Here is a 14,119-nt window from a genome sequence, read left to right as displayed (position 1 = left end):
TCCTTCTTTCCCAGTCTGTCTCTGTCCTTCTTTCCCAGTCTGTCTCTGTCCTTCTTTCCCAGTCTGTCTCTGTCCTTCTTTCCCAGTCTGTCTCTGTCCTTCTTTCCCAGTCTGTCTCTGTCCTTCTTTCCCAGTCTGTCTCTGTCCTTCTTTCCCAGTCTGTCTCTGTCCTTCTTTCCCAGTCTGTCTCTGTCCTTCTTTCCCAGTCTGTCTCTGTCCTTCTTTCCCAGTCTGTCTCTGTCCTTCTTTCCCAGTCTGTCTCTGTCCTTCTTTCCCAGTCTGTCTCTGTCCTTCTTTCCCAGTCTGTCTCTGTCCTTCTTTCCCAGTCTGTCTCTGTCCTTCTTTCCCAGTCTGTCTCTGTCCTTCTTTCCCAGTCTGTCTCTGTCCTTCTTTCCCAGTCTGTCTCTGTCCTTCTTTCCCAGTCTGTCTCTGTCCTTCTTTCCCAGTCTGTCTCTGTCCTTCTTTCCCAGTCTGTCTCTGTCCTTCTTTCCCAGTCTGTCTCTGTCTCTTTCCCTGTGTCTGTCTCTTTCCCTGTGTCTGTCTCTTTCCCCGTGTCTGTCTCTTTCCCCGTGTCTGTCTCTTTCCCCGTGTCTGTCTCTTTCCCCGTGTCTGTCTCTTTCCCCGTGTCTGTCTCTTTCCCTGTGTCTGTCTCTTTCCCTGTGTCTGTCTCTTTCCCTGTGTCTGTCTCTTTCCCTGTGTCTGTCTCTTTCCCTGTGTCTGTCTCTTTCCCTGTGTCTGTCTCTTTCCCTGTGTCTGTCTCTTTCCCTGTGTCTGTCTCTTTCCCTGTGTCTGTCTCTTTCCCTGTGTCTGTCTCTTTCCCTGTGTCTGTCTCTTTCCCTGTGTCTGTCTCTTTCCCTGTGTCTGTCTCTTTCCCTGTGTCTGTCTCTTTCCCTGTGTCTGTCTCTTTCCCTGTGTCTGTCTCTTTCCCTGTGTCTGTCTCTTAACCTGTCTCTCTCTTTCCCTCTCTTTCCCTGTCTGTCTCTTTCCCTGTGTCTGTCTCTTAACCTGTCTCTCTCTTTCCCTCTCTTTCCCTGTCAGTCCATCTGTCTGTGTCTTTGTGTCCGTCTCTTACCCTGTCTATGTCTGTCTCTTACTCTGGCTGCATTGTGACACGCCAACATTCCATATAAGGGCGTGGCTGCGCATTCTTCTGAAGTTCTGGCTGCACTGTGGTTCCCTGCTCCATTCGCTTTAATGGAGGCAGGTTTTTTGGTGAATAACTGTAAAGTCCGGGGTTAAAATTTCCCCTCAAAACATAGCCTATGACGCTCTCAGGGTCCAGAAGTGTGAGTGTGCAAAATTTTGTGGCTGTAGCTGCGACGGTGCAGATGCCAATCCCGGACATACACACGCACGCACACACATATTCAGCTTTATATATTAGATCTAATTTCATTCCTGTTATTCCTGTAGGTTCTTACCTCGATGTTCTGAAATATCTGCCACAGGTCGTTGTGGAGATGAGAGGTCTTATAGTTTTCCAAGGAGAGGATGTGGCCGAAAACCTGTCTGTTCGTCACAAACATGAAGACGCCCTAAATGAGAAGGGTAATAATACGATTATAAGAAGAAGATGCCTTCATCGGGAGAGAAAAAGCTATAAAGGGGAAATGTAACACTCCATGTATAAGGCTGCATTCACACATCCGTGAGCCGCAGGGTACGGATCCAAACGCATACGTTCCGGTTAGCAGATCCGCGTGTTGTCGTGGTCAGTTCTCATGTCTGAACATGCCCGAACTGAAAAGTTTACTAAAAAGTAACAAATCAGCATCCACCACTATATTAATGGGGTGCTAACCAAAGTAGGTATAGGGTATGTGCACACGTAGCAGATTTTCTGCACACAAAACTGCATGTTTTGGCAGGGAAAACATACAATTTTTTATTGCGTTTGCACGTTTTTGTTTTTTTTCTAGTTGTGGTGATCACAGGGGTTCCTGCGCTGTACCCCGCAATCATCGCTCTGATGTTACAGCCGGGACCCGGCTCTCACTGCTAAGAGCAGTTTAACCCCCTGAATGCTGCAGTCAATTCAATCACAGCGTTCAGGAGGCAAGGAGGATATCACTTACCTGTCCCTGGCGATCAAGTCCCTGTAATGCGATCACAAGCATCCAATTTCTGCCATGGCAACCCTGGATCATCACCATGATGACCCCGGGTTACTGAGCTACGGAGAGCCTCACAGACCATGCTGTGTGACTGTCTGTCTAAGGGTATGTGCCCACGTTGCGTCGTGTCCCTGCAGAAGTTTCTGCAGCAATTTGACAGTAGATGTGCGCATCAAATTACTGCTTAAACACTGCGTAATGAATGCAGTGAAAAGCCGATTTCATGCGCTCAGGATGCAGCCCCCACCATAGACCGAGCGGGACCTGCATCCAAAGCGCACGGAATAAGTGACGAAGGGAATTTTGTTTACTTACCGTAAATTCCTTTTCTTCTAGCTCTAATTGGGAGACCCAGACAATTGGGTGTATAGCTACTGCCTCCGGAGGCCACACAAAGTATTACACTTAAAAGTGTAAGGCCCCTCCCCTTCTGCCTATACACCCCCCGTGGGATCACGGGCTCCTCAGTTTTAGTGCAAAAGCAAGAAGGAGGAAAGTCAATAAACTGGTTTAAAGCAAATTCAATCCGAAGGAATATCGGAGAACTGAAACCATTCAACATGAACAACATGTATATACAAAAAAACAGGGGCGGGTGCTGGGTCTCCCAATTAGAGCTAGAAGAAAAGGAATTTACGGTAAGTAAACAAAATTCCCTTCTTCTTTGTCGCTCTATTGGGAGACCCAGACAATTGGGACGTCCAAAAGCAGTCCCTGGGTGGGTAAAATAATACCTCGTAGTAGAGCCGTAAAACGGCCCCTTCCTACAAGTGGGCAACTGCCGCCTGAAGGACTCGTCTGCCTATGCTGGCATCCGCCGAAGCATAGGCATGCACCTGATAGTGTTTCGTGAAAGTGTGGAGGCTGGACCAGGTAGCCGCCTGACACACATGCTGAGCCGTAGCCTGGTGCCTCAAAGCCCAGGACGCACCAACGGCTCTGGTAGAATGGGCCTTCAGCCCTGAGGGAACCGTAAGCCCCGCAGAACGATAAGCTCGAGAATTGGTTCCTTGATCCACCGAGCCGGGCTTGATTTGGAAGCCTGCGACCCTTTACGCTGGCTAGCGACAAGGACAAGAATGCATCCGAGCGGCGCAGGGACGCCGTACGAGAAATGTAGAGTCTGAGTGCTCTCACCAGATCTAATCAAGTGCAAATCCTTTTCACATTGGTGAACTGGATGAGGACAAACAGAGGGTACGGGGATACCCTGATTGAGATGAAAGGGGGGAAACCACCTTAGAGATAAATTCCGGAACCGGACGCAGAACCCCTTGACCTGGTGAGATACCGGGAAGGGGGCCTTGCACGACAATGCTGCCCGGACAGACACTCTCCGAAGTGAAGTGACTGCCACAAGGAAAACCACTTTCTGCGAAAGGCGTGAGAGGGAAAAAAACTCTCATAGGCTCGAATGGTGGTTTCTGAAGAACCATCAGCACTCTGTTCAAATCACAGGGTTCTAACAGTCGTTTGTAAGGAGGGACTAATCGGCAAACCCCCTGCAGGAACGTGCGTACCTGAGGAAGTGTTGCTAGGCGCTTCTGAGAAAATACAGAGAGCACTGAGATTTGTCCCTTAAGGGAGCCGAGCGACAAACCTTTTTCCAAACCGGATTGCAGGAAGGAAAGAAAGTAGGCAAGGCAAATGGCCAGGGAGAAACTCCCTGAGCAGAGCACCAAGATAAGAATATCTTCCACGTTCTGTGGTAGATCTTGGCAGATGTGGGTTTTCTGGCCTGTCTCATATTGGTAATGACCTCTTGAGATAACCCTGCAGATGCTAGGATCCAGGACTCAATGGCCACACCGTCAGGTTGAGGGCCTCAGAATTCAGATGGAAAAAACGGCCCTTGAGACAGCAAGTCTGGTCGGTCTGGTAGAGCCCACGGTTGGCCTACCGCGAGATGCCACAGATCCGGGTACCACGACCTCCTCGGCCAGTCTGGAGCGACGAGGATGGCGCGGCGGCAGTCGGACCTGATCTTGCGTAACACTCTGGGCAACAGTGCCAGAGGAGGAAAAACATAAGGGAGTTGAAACTGCGACCAATCCTGAACTAAGGCGTCTGCCGCCAGAGCTCTGTGATCTTGAGACCGTGCCATGAATGTTGGGACCTTGTTGTTGTGCCGGGACGCCATTAGGTCGACGTCCGGCATCTCCCAGCGGCAACAGATCTCCTGAAACACGTCCGGGTGAAGAGACCATTCCCCTGCGTCCATGCCCTGGCGACTGAGAAAATCTGCTTCCCAGTTTTCTACGCCCGGGATGTGAACTGCGGATATGGTGGAAATTCGGAACTGCTTGCCTTCCAGCCACTGCTGGAAGGCTTGTAGGGCAAGATACACTGCCCTGATTTCCAGAACATTGATCTGAAGGGTGGACTCCTGCTGAGTCCACGTACCTTGAGCCCTGTGGTGGAGAAAAACTGCTCCCCACCCTGACAGACTCGCGTCCGTTGTGACCACCGCCCAGGATGGGGGTAGGAAAGGCTTTCCTTTTGACAATGAGGTGGGAAGAAGGCACTACTGAAGAGAATCCTTGGCCGCCTGAGAAAGGGAGACGTTCCTGTGTAGGGACGTCGACTTCCCGTCCCATTGGCGGAGAATGTCCCATTGTAGTGGACGCAGATGAAACTGCGCGAAAGGGACTGCCTCCATTGCTGCTACCATCTTCCCTAGGAAGTGCATGAGGCGTCTCAAGGGGTACGACTGGCCCTGAAGGAGAGATTGCACCCCTGTCTGTAGTGAACGCTGTTTGTCCAGCGGAAGCATCACTATCGCTGAGAGAGTATGAAACTCCATGCCAAGATATGTTAGCGATTGGGTCGGGGTCAGATTTGACTTTGAAAAGTTGATGATCCACCCGAAACTCTGGAGAGTCTCCAGTGCAACGTTCAGGCTGTGTTGGCATGCCTCTTGAGAGGGTGCCTTGACAAGTAGATCGTCCAAGTAAGGGATCACAGAGTGACCCTGAGAGTGCAGGACTGCTACTACTGCTGCCATGACCTTGGTGAAGACCCGTGGGGCTGTCGCCAGACCGAAAAGCAGGGCTACGAACTGAAGGTGTTCGTCTCCTATAACGAAGCGTAGAAAAACGCTGGTGCTCTGGAGCAATCGGCACGTGGAGATAAGCATCCATGATGTCTATTGATGCTAGGAAATCTCCTTGAGACATTGAGGCGATGACGGAGCGGAGGGATTCCATCCGGAACCGCCTGGTTTTCACATGCTTGTTGAGCAGTTTTAGGTCCAGAACAGGACGGAAAGACCCGTCCTTTTTTGGCACCACAACAAATTGGAGTAAAAACCGTGACCTTGCTCCTGAAGAGGAACAGGGATCACCACTCCTTCTGCCTTTAGAGAGCACCCGCCTGCAGAAGGGCACCGGCTCGGTCGGGAGGTGGAGAAGTTCTGAAGAATCGAGTCTGAGGACGAGAACTGAACTCTATCCTGTACCCGTGAGACAGAATGTCTCTCACCCAACGGTCTTTGACCTGTGGCAGCCAAATGTCGCCAAAGCGGGAGAGCCTGCCACCGACCGAGGATGCGGAGAGAGGAGGCCGAAAGTCATGAGGAAGCCGCCTTGGTAGCGGTTCCTCCGGCTGCCTTCTTTGGGCGTGACTGAGCCCGCCAAGAATCTGAGCTCCTCCGATCCTTTTGAGTCCTTTTGGACGAGGAGAATTGGGACCTGCCCGAGCCTCGAAAGGACCGAAACCTCGACTGTCCCCTCCTCTGTTGGGGTTTGTTAGGTTTGGGCTGGGGTAAGGAAGAATCCTTACCCTTGGACTGTTTAATGATTTCATCCAATCTCTCACCAAACAGTCTGTCACCAGAAAATGGCAAACTGGTTAAGCACTTATTTGGAAGCAGAATCTGCCTTCCATTCCCTTAACCACAAGGCTCTGCGTAAAACCACGGAGTTGGCGGACGCCACTGCCGTACGGCTCGTAGAGTCCAGGACAGCATTAATAGCGTAAGACGCAAATGCAGACATTTGAGAGGTTAAGGACGCTACTTGCGGCACAGATGTACGTGTGACAGTGTCAATCTGCGCAAGACCAGCTGAAATAGCTTGGAGTGCCCATACAGCTGCGAATGCTGGAGCAAACGACGCGCCGATAGCTTCATAGATGGATTTCAACCAGAGCGCCATCTGTCTGTCAGTGGCATCTTTAAGTGAAGCCCCATCGTCCACTGCAACTATGGATCTAGTCGCAAGCCTGGAGATTGGGGGGTCCACCTTTGGACACTGGGTCCAGCTCTTGACCACGTCAGGGGGAAAGGGATAACGTGTATCCTTAAGACGTTTGGAGAAACGCTTATCTGGATAAGCGTGGTGTTTGTGAACTGCTTCTCTGAAGTCAGAGTGGTCCAGAAAAGTACTCAATTTACGCTTGGGATACCTGAAATGGAATTTCTCCTGCTGTGAAGCTGACTCCTCCACTGGAGGAGCTGTGGGAGAAATATCCAACATTTTATTGATGGACGCTATGAGATCATTCACCATGGCGTCACCATCAGGGGTATCCAGATTGAGAGCGGTCTCAGGATCAGAATCCTGATCAGATACCTCCGCCTCATCATACAGAGAGTCCTCCTGCTGGGACCCTGACCAGTGTGATGAAGTCGAGGGCCGCTCCCAGCGAGCTCGCTTAGGCTGTCTGGGACTGTCGTCCGTGTCAGAGCCTTCACCCTGGGATGCATGGGACCCCCCCGGAGCACGGATTTGTTCCAAATGAGGGGGGCCAGGGAGCATTGAATCAACAGTGCCCATGGTCTGAGGTACTGGTCTAGACTGCAAAGTCTCTAGGATTTTAGTCATAGTCAGAGACAATCTATCAGCAAAAACTGCAAACTCCGTCCCTGTCACCTGGACAGTGTTCACAGGTGGTTCTCCTTGGGCCACCTCTAGCAGAGACCCCGGCTGAGCAAGTGCTACAGGGGAGCATTGCACCCTATGGGGGTCAGTGGAACCTGCCGGTAGAACAGCCTCACATGCGGTACAAGCAGCATAGAAAGCCTGTGCCTTGGCACCCTTGCATTTTGCGGACGACATGCTGTTGTCTAGCCATCTAGGAGGGTATATAGCCAAGAATAGCGACCGTACAGTGCAATGTATAACATACAAGCATAAAGTACAAATGAACACTTCGGCACTAGTGGGGTCAGCACCTCAGGTGCTGCTTACCGCCCGCTCAAAAGCGGGTGTGTGGTCGCCCGACTCCTGTGTCTGGGTCTCCAAGAGCTTGTCTCCCTTCTCCAGCTCAGACTGCACACAGGAATGGCTGCCGGTGTCCTGTGGAGAGGGGCGGGCCGTGGGCATGCCCCAGACAAAGTGCGGGAAACTGGCGTCTCACTGTGCCCAGTGAGGGGGCTGGAGTATGCTAAGCAGACTCCAGCCCTCGGCGCTGACGTTCTGAACAGCGTCCCGCCCTTCCCCTGACTGGCAGGCCTGGGGGCGGGAACGAAACGAAACTAGGCCGCAAAAGCCGGGGACTCGATTTATAAGCGCGGCCGTCGTATAAGCACGGCCAGCGCGGAAGTCCCCGGCGCACCACAAGTCCCAGCCGCGCCACAGTGTAAAAACAGCCAGCAGCGGCCGGCGCGGCAGTTCCTAATACATAAACTCACTCAGCTAAGCTGCAGTGAGTAATAGCACAAGCGCTCCGCGCTGTTGTCCCCGGCGCACTAACACACCCAGCATGCTGGTGTGTGTGTGCGCGATTTGTACGGGGACACAGAGTACCTTAATGTAGCAGGGCCCTGTCCCTGACGATACTCAGCTCCATATCCAGCAGGTTCTCCGGGTCTGTGGATGGAGCACGGTCTCAGTGCCTGGAGACCGATAGGATCCCACTTCACCCAGAGCCCTGAGGGGGATGGGGAAGGAAAGCAGCATGTGGGCTCCAGCCTCTGTACCCGCAATGGATACCTCAACCTTAACAAACACCGCCGACAAGAGTGGGGTGAGAAGGGAGCATGCTGGGGGCCCTATATGGGCCCACTTTTCTTCCATCCGACATAGTCAGCAGCTGCTGCTGACTAAAACAGTGGAGCTATGCGTGGATGTCTGACCTCCTTCGCACAAAGCATGAAAACTGAGGAGCCCGTGATCCCACGGGGGGGTGTATAGGCAGAAGGGGAGGGGCCTTACACTTTTAAGTGTAATACTTTGTGTGGCCTCCGGAGGCAGTAGCTATACACCCAATTGTCTGGGTCTCCCAATAGAGCGACAAAGAAATGTTGCTTTTTAGAACGCAGCGTTTTGGCAGCATGCGAATCGCTGCATTCTAAAACGCAACGTGTGCATGGATTAGGCACAATCTTCATAGATTGTGCTGGGGACGCAGGACGCATGCATTTACACTGCAGTGCAATACGCAGCGTAACTGCACGCAAATACGCAACGTGGGCACAGCCTGTCAGTGCTGCAAGGTTTTCAAAAGGAAACGGATTGTAATGCCGCGCTATTCACCACTCCAGAAATTATGATCGATTAATGTCTTTTTATTTTCATGCACAGGTCAACGCGTTTCAGGAGTACTCTGCTCCCTTCATCAGGACATCAGGCAAAAGAACATCAAATCCTGCGATCAAATCATTAGATTTGATGTTCTTTTTCCTGATGTCCTGATGAAGGGAGCTGAGTACTCCTGAAACGCGTTGACCTGTGCACGATAATAAAAAGACATTAATCGATCATAATTTCTGGAGTGGTGAATAGCGCAGCATTACAACCAGTTTCCTTATGAAAACCTTGCATCACTATCCCGGGGCTGCAGCTTTTCTACCGTTGTCTACATACGAGTATAGGGATTGTGACCGGCACAACCCCTACAGGTGATGCTTTACCTTTATCACCTTCGTTGTTTATTGGATAAGACCTTATTGCGCTTCTCCCGTAGTTCTATTTGTTATAACTATCAGTGCTGAGAGTGCAGCACTGACAGATATAATCCATTGCAGTGGATTATATAAACACAGGAAAAAAAAGCAGGAAAAATTGACATGTTGCTTATTTTTTCTGCAAGGAAAAAAGAAGCAACGTGCACAGCAAGTCATGAGTCTCAGATTTTGCTGGCATGCGTTTTTCCTTGCAGTATTGATTAAAAACTGCATCAAAAAAATGCAACTTGTGCACATGGCCTAAGACCATGCAACAAGAAGAAAAACATACAAAAGATCGGTTGTACTTACTAAATTTACACAAAGTAAATATTTTAGTAACAAACAAAAACCTAGACAAGACAAATTAGAACATTTCAGATTGCACCATTGTTTCCTAGGCCAAAAATTGTCACTGGGATACGACCCATATAACTGGCATGATAACCAATGTAAAATGTGGAAGAGTGGGAATGGATGCCAACGCCTAAAGCGATGTCAAGTAGTATTTAGTAAAGAAGAAAGGTGCAACACACATGTGCAGACAGTAAATAATGCAGTATTAAAAGAATATATATAAAAGAAAATAAGCAAAAAAAGTGCCATGTGCATCGTTATAAGGTAAATTGGCTCATAGAAAAAGTATAATATGGGAAAGAAGACCACAAGTGTATCGCCACAGGGGGTGGCTTCCTCAGGGGTTAATATGTCAGAAAAATACCTATTCACTTTGAATGCAGAGAAAAATTATTTTTTTTAAAAAAAAATTATTAGCTTTATTTGAATATATTAAAAAAGGGTTCTTTGACCAGAACAAACATGATACCAACACCGACACATATAGTTAGCAGTAACACATATAATAAATTACAATAGGTAGTCTCAAACCACTTTGTTGAGAACAAATAGAGAGGTTCAGGATCTCATCATATCTCATCTCAGAGGGTGAGCCGCCGAGGAATGGGGGCATCGTGTAATTAAGGATGTGCTCCATTGATAGGCAGGGATAATTTCCTGATGGGAAAACTAAGGACAGAATACAGCCCCACCCACTTCCTTAAATATTGATGTAAGCTATTGTGGAAGTGCTGCTAGGCATCCACTCAAAACCTCTCTATTTGTTCTCAACAAAGTGGTTTGAGACTACCTATTGTCATTTATTATATGTGTTACTGCTAACTATATGTGTCGGTGTTGGTATCATGTTTGTTCTGGTCAAAGAACCCTTTTTTAATCTATTCAAATAAAGCTAACAATTTTTTTTTTTTTTAAAAAAAAAAATTTTCTCTGCATTCAAAGTGAATAGGTATTTTTCTGACATAATATTGATTTGAGATACCTCCAAAAAACTAGTTTCTGAGACGCAAGGACACAAGATAATGGTAAACAAGCTAAGACTGGATCAAACAAAGCACATCTCCTCATGTGTTTGCGTGTTTCGCCATTGCTTCATCAGGGGGCAGATATAGTATCATTTATGCCATATAACACATAGCACTCGTTTTGCACTTTGCAGTATCTTTTTGCATATAAGCTCTTGCACTTTTTTGTATATCTGTATATATTGCTATTTTTTATTATAAATTCAATTTTCTATGAATTACCATTTAATGCTCTAAGCACTGTTATCTCTACATGTCTCCCTGTCACTGGTGCCATTGCATTATTGTTGGATAGAATCTATGCATTAGGAACGTCCACCGTTCTTAGGGAATTCATCATTATTTTTTATTTTTCTTCTTGCAACACTATAACAACTGCTGCATTTTGGAGCCTTTTTAGGTTTTCATTGTTCCTATAAATCAAAATATATAGATACTATATATTTTGATTGATAGGAACAATGAAATCATAACCGCTCATTTCTTGGTTGCTATATGTAAGATTCTGTGTACACGCACACATATGTTTTAATTGTTTTTATATGTTTCTAAACTATGTATGTGTAGTCTTTCGTTCTAGGATGAATATAATATTACTGACCTTTCTGCGCACATTGTCACAGAACGCCATGTCCGGGTCCAGACTCCCGCTGTGGAAGAGATCGTACAGACCGAGCGCTTTCCGGAGGACGCTGCCTTTCACCAGGTAAACATTGGTGATGTAGGGAACATTCCAGATTCCACTGTAAAACACAGGATCAGTCATTAATTAGATGCTTACCCCACCCCACGGCTGCCATGTACACCAGAAACTAAAAACGTATGCCCAGCAATGGTAAGTACCGTATTTTTATGTTATATATGACGCACCGGATTATAAGACGCAGCCCAAATTTAGAGCTAAAAAAACTTAATAAAAAAAGATGGGGTCCATTTTATAATCCTGTAGTGTCTTACCGAGGAGGTGATACGGTAGCGGGGCTCGAGTACGGGGATGCTGCAGGTGATGCAGAGGGGGCCCATATACTCATGGCAGGCAGCCGGCGCTGTTCTGTGCTGGGACAGTTGGTGCTGCTCTGTGCTGGGGCAGTTGGTGCTGCTCTGTGCTGGGGCAACCAGCGCTGCGGGCTTTGAGGCATGGGCCATTCTGAAGATGTCAGCAGTGCGGGCTTCAAAGAAATGGCAGCTGGAGTCTGCACATGCGCAGCCGAGAGCTTGAGCCGAGCGCTCCATCGGCGCATGCGACGACTCTGGGCGCCATTATTTTAATCCCTTACCGCCGACATCTTCAGAATGGCACGTGCCTCACTGCCCGCCACACAGAGCCGGGCTGCAGAGAGCAGTGCTCGCAGCACAGCATTGCCCCGGCCACCTGTGACACCTCTCCACCTCCCTCGGTAACCTACATTCAGATTTTATGAAGCACCCCTCATTTCTTCCCAAATTTGTGGGAGGAAAAGTGCGTCTTATAATCCAAAAAATACACTAATTTATAATTTGTTCGATTATAGTTTAAATCTTTTTTGCCTATACCCAAAACTCAAGGAGTAAAGTGTCCAAAAATGATACTGGTGAATTTTGCTAAGTGATTGCCCCCCTAATACTTATCTGTGTGCTTCTCGGGCTCTCAACAATTCCCCTAAAATATGTAGCTTTGCTCCGTTACTTACACTCTTTGCCTCTGCACAATGTCTATATAATCCTCCGACCGCGCATAAAACCCATCCGAGCTCAACGCTCCCCAGAAGTTTGACCACAGATCCTGACTGCGGCTGATCATAGGAACGATGATCGACCTGGTGAGAGATGAGAAGACATAAAAACTGGTCCATCTCTTTCCAAACATTCGCCCACACGGTGCGCGTCTGGTCACCAACTTACTTGTTCTGTTCTATGAGAGTCCGGAGCACGCTGGCGTTTTTCAGAACCACCTGGACATCAATGGAGAAGTAATATTCACACTCCGGGTTCTGGCGGCAGATATCCCTAGAGAAAGCAGCTAATTATTATTATTTTTTTAAGGAATGTTTTATTAGAGCAATAAAAGTACAAATGGATATATAAAAACAAGATTATACAGAGTGTACTCATAAGAAAAAAATCACTACCGTATTTTTCGGTTTATAAGACGCAGCAGATTATAAGACGCACCCCAAATTCAGAGAACGAAAAAAAAAAGGGTGAAAAAAAAATTGGGGTCTGTCTTATAATCCGGTGGTGTCTTACCGGAGGGGGCAGCCGCAGTGGTGGAGCGAGGTAACAGGGGGCAGAGGTGGTGGTGGGGCAGGGTGACGCTGCAGGTGGTGGGTGTCCCAGAAACTGTCGGCTGTGCTGGGGCTCAGGCTGGGGCTGGTGAGTGCTTCAAAGAAATGGCGCCCGGAGTCAGCTCTCGGCACAATGGCAAGCCAAGATCTCAACTGCGCAAGCGCCACCTCCAGGCGCCATTTTCCTTAGGTCCGCTGCTGGGAGATCATTGGGCCAGAGGTGGCTCATGCACAGATGAGATCTTGAGCCGAGAACTCCATCTGCGCATGCGCCAACTCTGGGCGCCATTATTTGAAATCCTCACTGCCCGCCCTGCAGAACCAGCCAAAGACACCGCACAGCCACCGCAGCACCAGCCGCTGCATTCCCCCGGCCTCCCATGACCCCTCTCCACCACCCCCTGGTAAGCTACGTTCAGATAAGACGCACCCCTCACTTTCCTTCCAAAGTTTTGGGAGGAAAAGTGCGTCTTATAATATGAAAAATACGGTATACATCATTTGCAACTAGCATTGCAATAAAGTGGTATAATATTTATCACTGGATCTGTGCAAGTGTGGAAACAAAAGCTCGCTTTCACCAAATATGCACTGACAGCAGTATTGTATAGAAAGTATCCAAACGGGGCTGAAAAGAAACCAAGGGAGGCTAGAGGCAGGGACACTGACACTCAAGTGTGACCAGGCATCAATATTTACAATTAAACATTTATGAAACTACGGTGCCAATATAATCACATAGATCAATAACTCAGATTTATAAATGATCATTCAGAAACTTGTAGCAGGAGCATCTATCCCTCGTCCCCGGACCCTCCCTGTGCTGCACGTGTAATCTTATACAGTGCTACGCAGAGGTTTGGGCACCACTGGTCAAAATTACTGTTATTGTGAACAGTTAATCAAGTTGAAAATGAAATGATCTCTAAAAGGCATAAAGATGACACATTTCCTTTATATTTTAGGTAAGAACAAAAAAAAAATATTTCCATCTTTAACATTTTAAAAACTACAAAAATGAAAATGGGCCAATGCAAAAGTTTGAACACCCTTGGAGATTTGTGTGCTCAGATAACTTTGACTCATTTCAGACCTTAATTAGCCTGTTAGGTTTGTGGCTTGTTCATTATCATAGTTAGGCAAGGGCAGGTGATGCAAATTTCACAGCTTTATAAAAACCCAGCTTCCTCTAACCTTGTGCAAATAAAACAGCAGCCAAGGGTTTTTCAAAGCAGCTGCCTAGCACTCTGAAAATCAAAATGGTGAAGGCCCACAAAGCAGAAGAAAATAGCAAAGCGTTTTCAAGTTGCCCTTTCCTCAGTTCGAAGAAGGGAATTTTGTTTACTTACCGTAAATTCCTTTTCTTCTAGCTCTAATTGGGAGACCCAGACAATTGGGTGTATAGGCTATGCCTCCGGAGGCCGCACAAAGTATTACACTCAAAAGTGTTAAGCCCCTCCCCTTCTGCCTATA

The 14,119-nt window shown here is 48.0% G+C and overlaps 1 protein-coding gene across 1 annotated transcript in view; it reads right to left on the bottom strand.

Moving 5' to 3' along the window:
* PLOD1 (procollagen-lysine,2-oxoglutarate 5-dioxygenase 1) overlaps positions 1-14,119 on the bottom strand; it is a 51,798-nt gene that overhangs the window by 3,684 nt on the left and 33,995 nt on the right. Inside the window, exons 11-14 of the mRNA XM_075328314.1 lie at positions 12,264-12,368; positions 12,053-12,178; positions 10,984-11,125; positions 1,422-1,535 (exon numbers count right to left, since the gene is read on the bottom strand). Coding sequence (XP_075184429.1) covers positions 1,422-1,535; positions 10,984-11,125; positions 12,053-12,178; positions 12,264-12,368 — 487 coding nt within the window. The remainder of the gene's footprint in view (positions 1-1,421; positions 1,536-10,983; positions 11,126-12,052; positions 12,179-12,263; positions 12,369-14,119) is intronic.

The sequence above is a fragment of the Anomaloglossus baeobatrachus genome, chromosome 11 (genome assembly GCF_048569485.1).
Source record: "Anomaloglossus baeobatrachus isolate aAnoBae1 chromosome 11, aAnoBae1.hap1, whole genome shotgun sequence".
In the NCBI taxonomy this organism is placed as follows: domain Eukaryota; kingdom Metazoa; phylum Chordata; class Amphibia; order Anura; family Aromobatidae; genus Anomaloglossus; species Anomaloglossus baeobatrachus.
The sequence above is the reverse complement of the archived record's forward strand: the minus strand, read 5'-3'. Positions and strand labels throughout refer to the sequence as shown.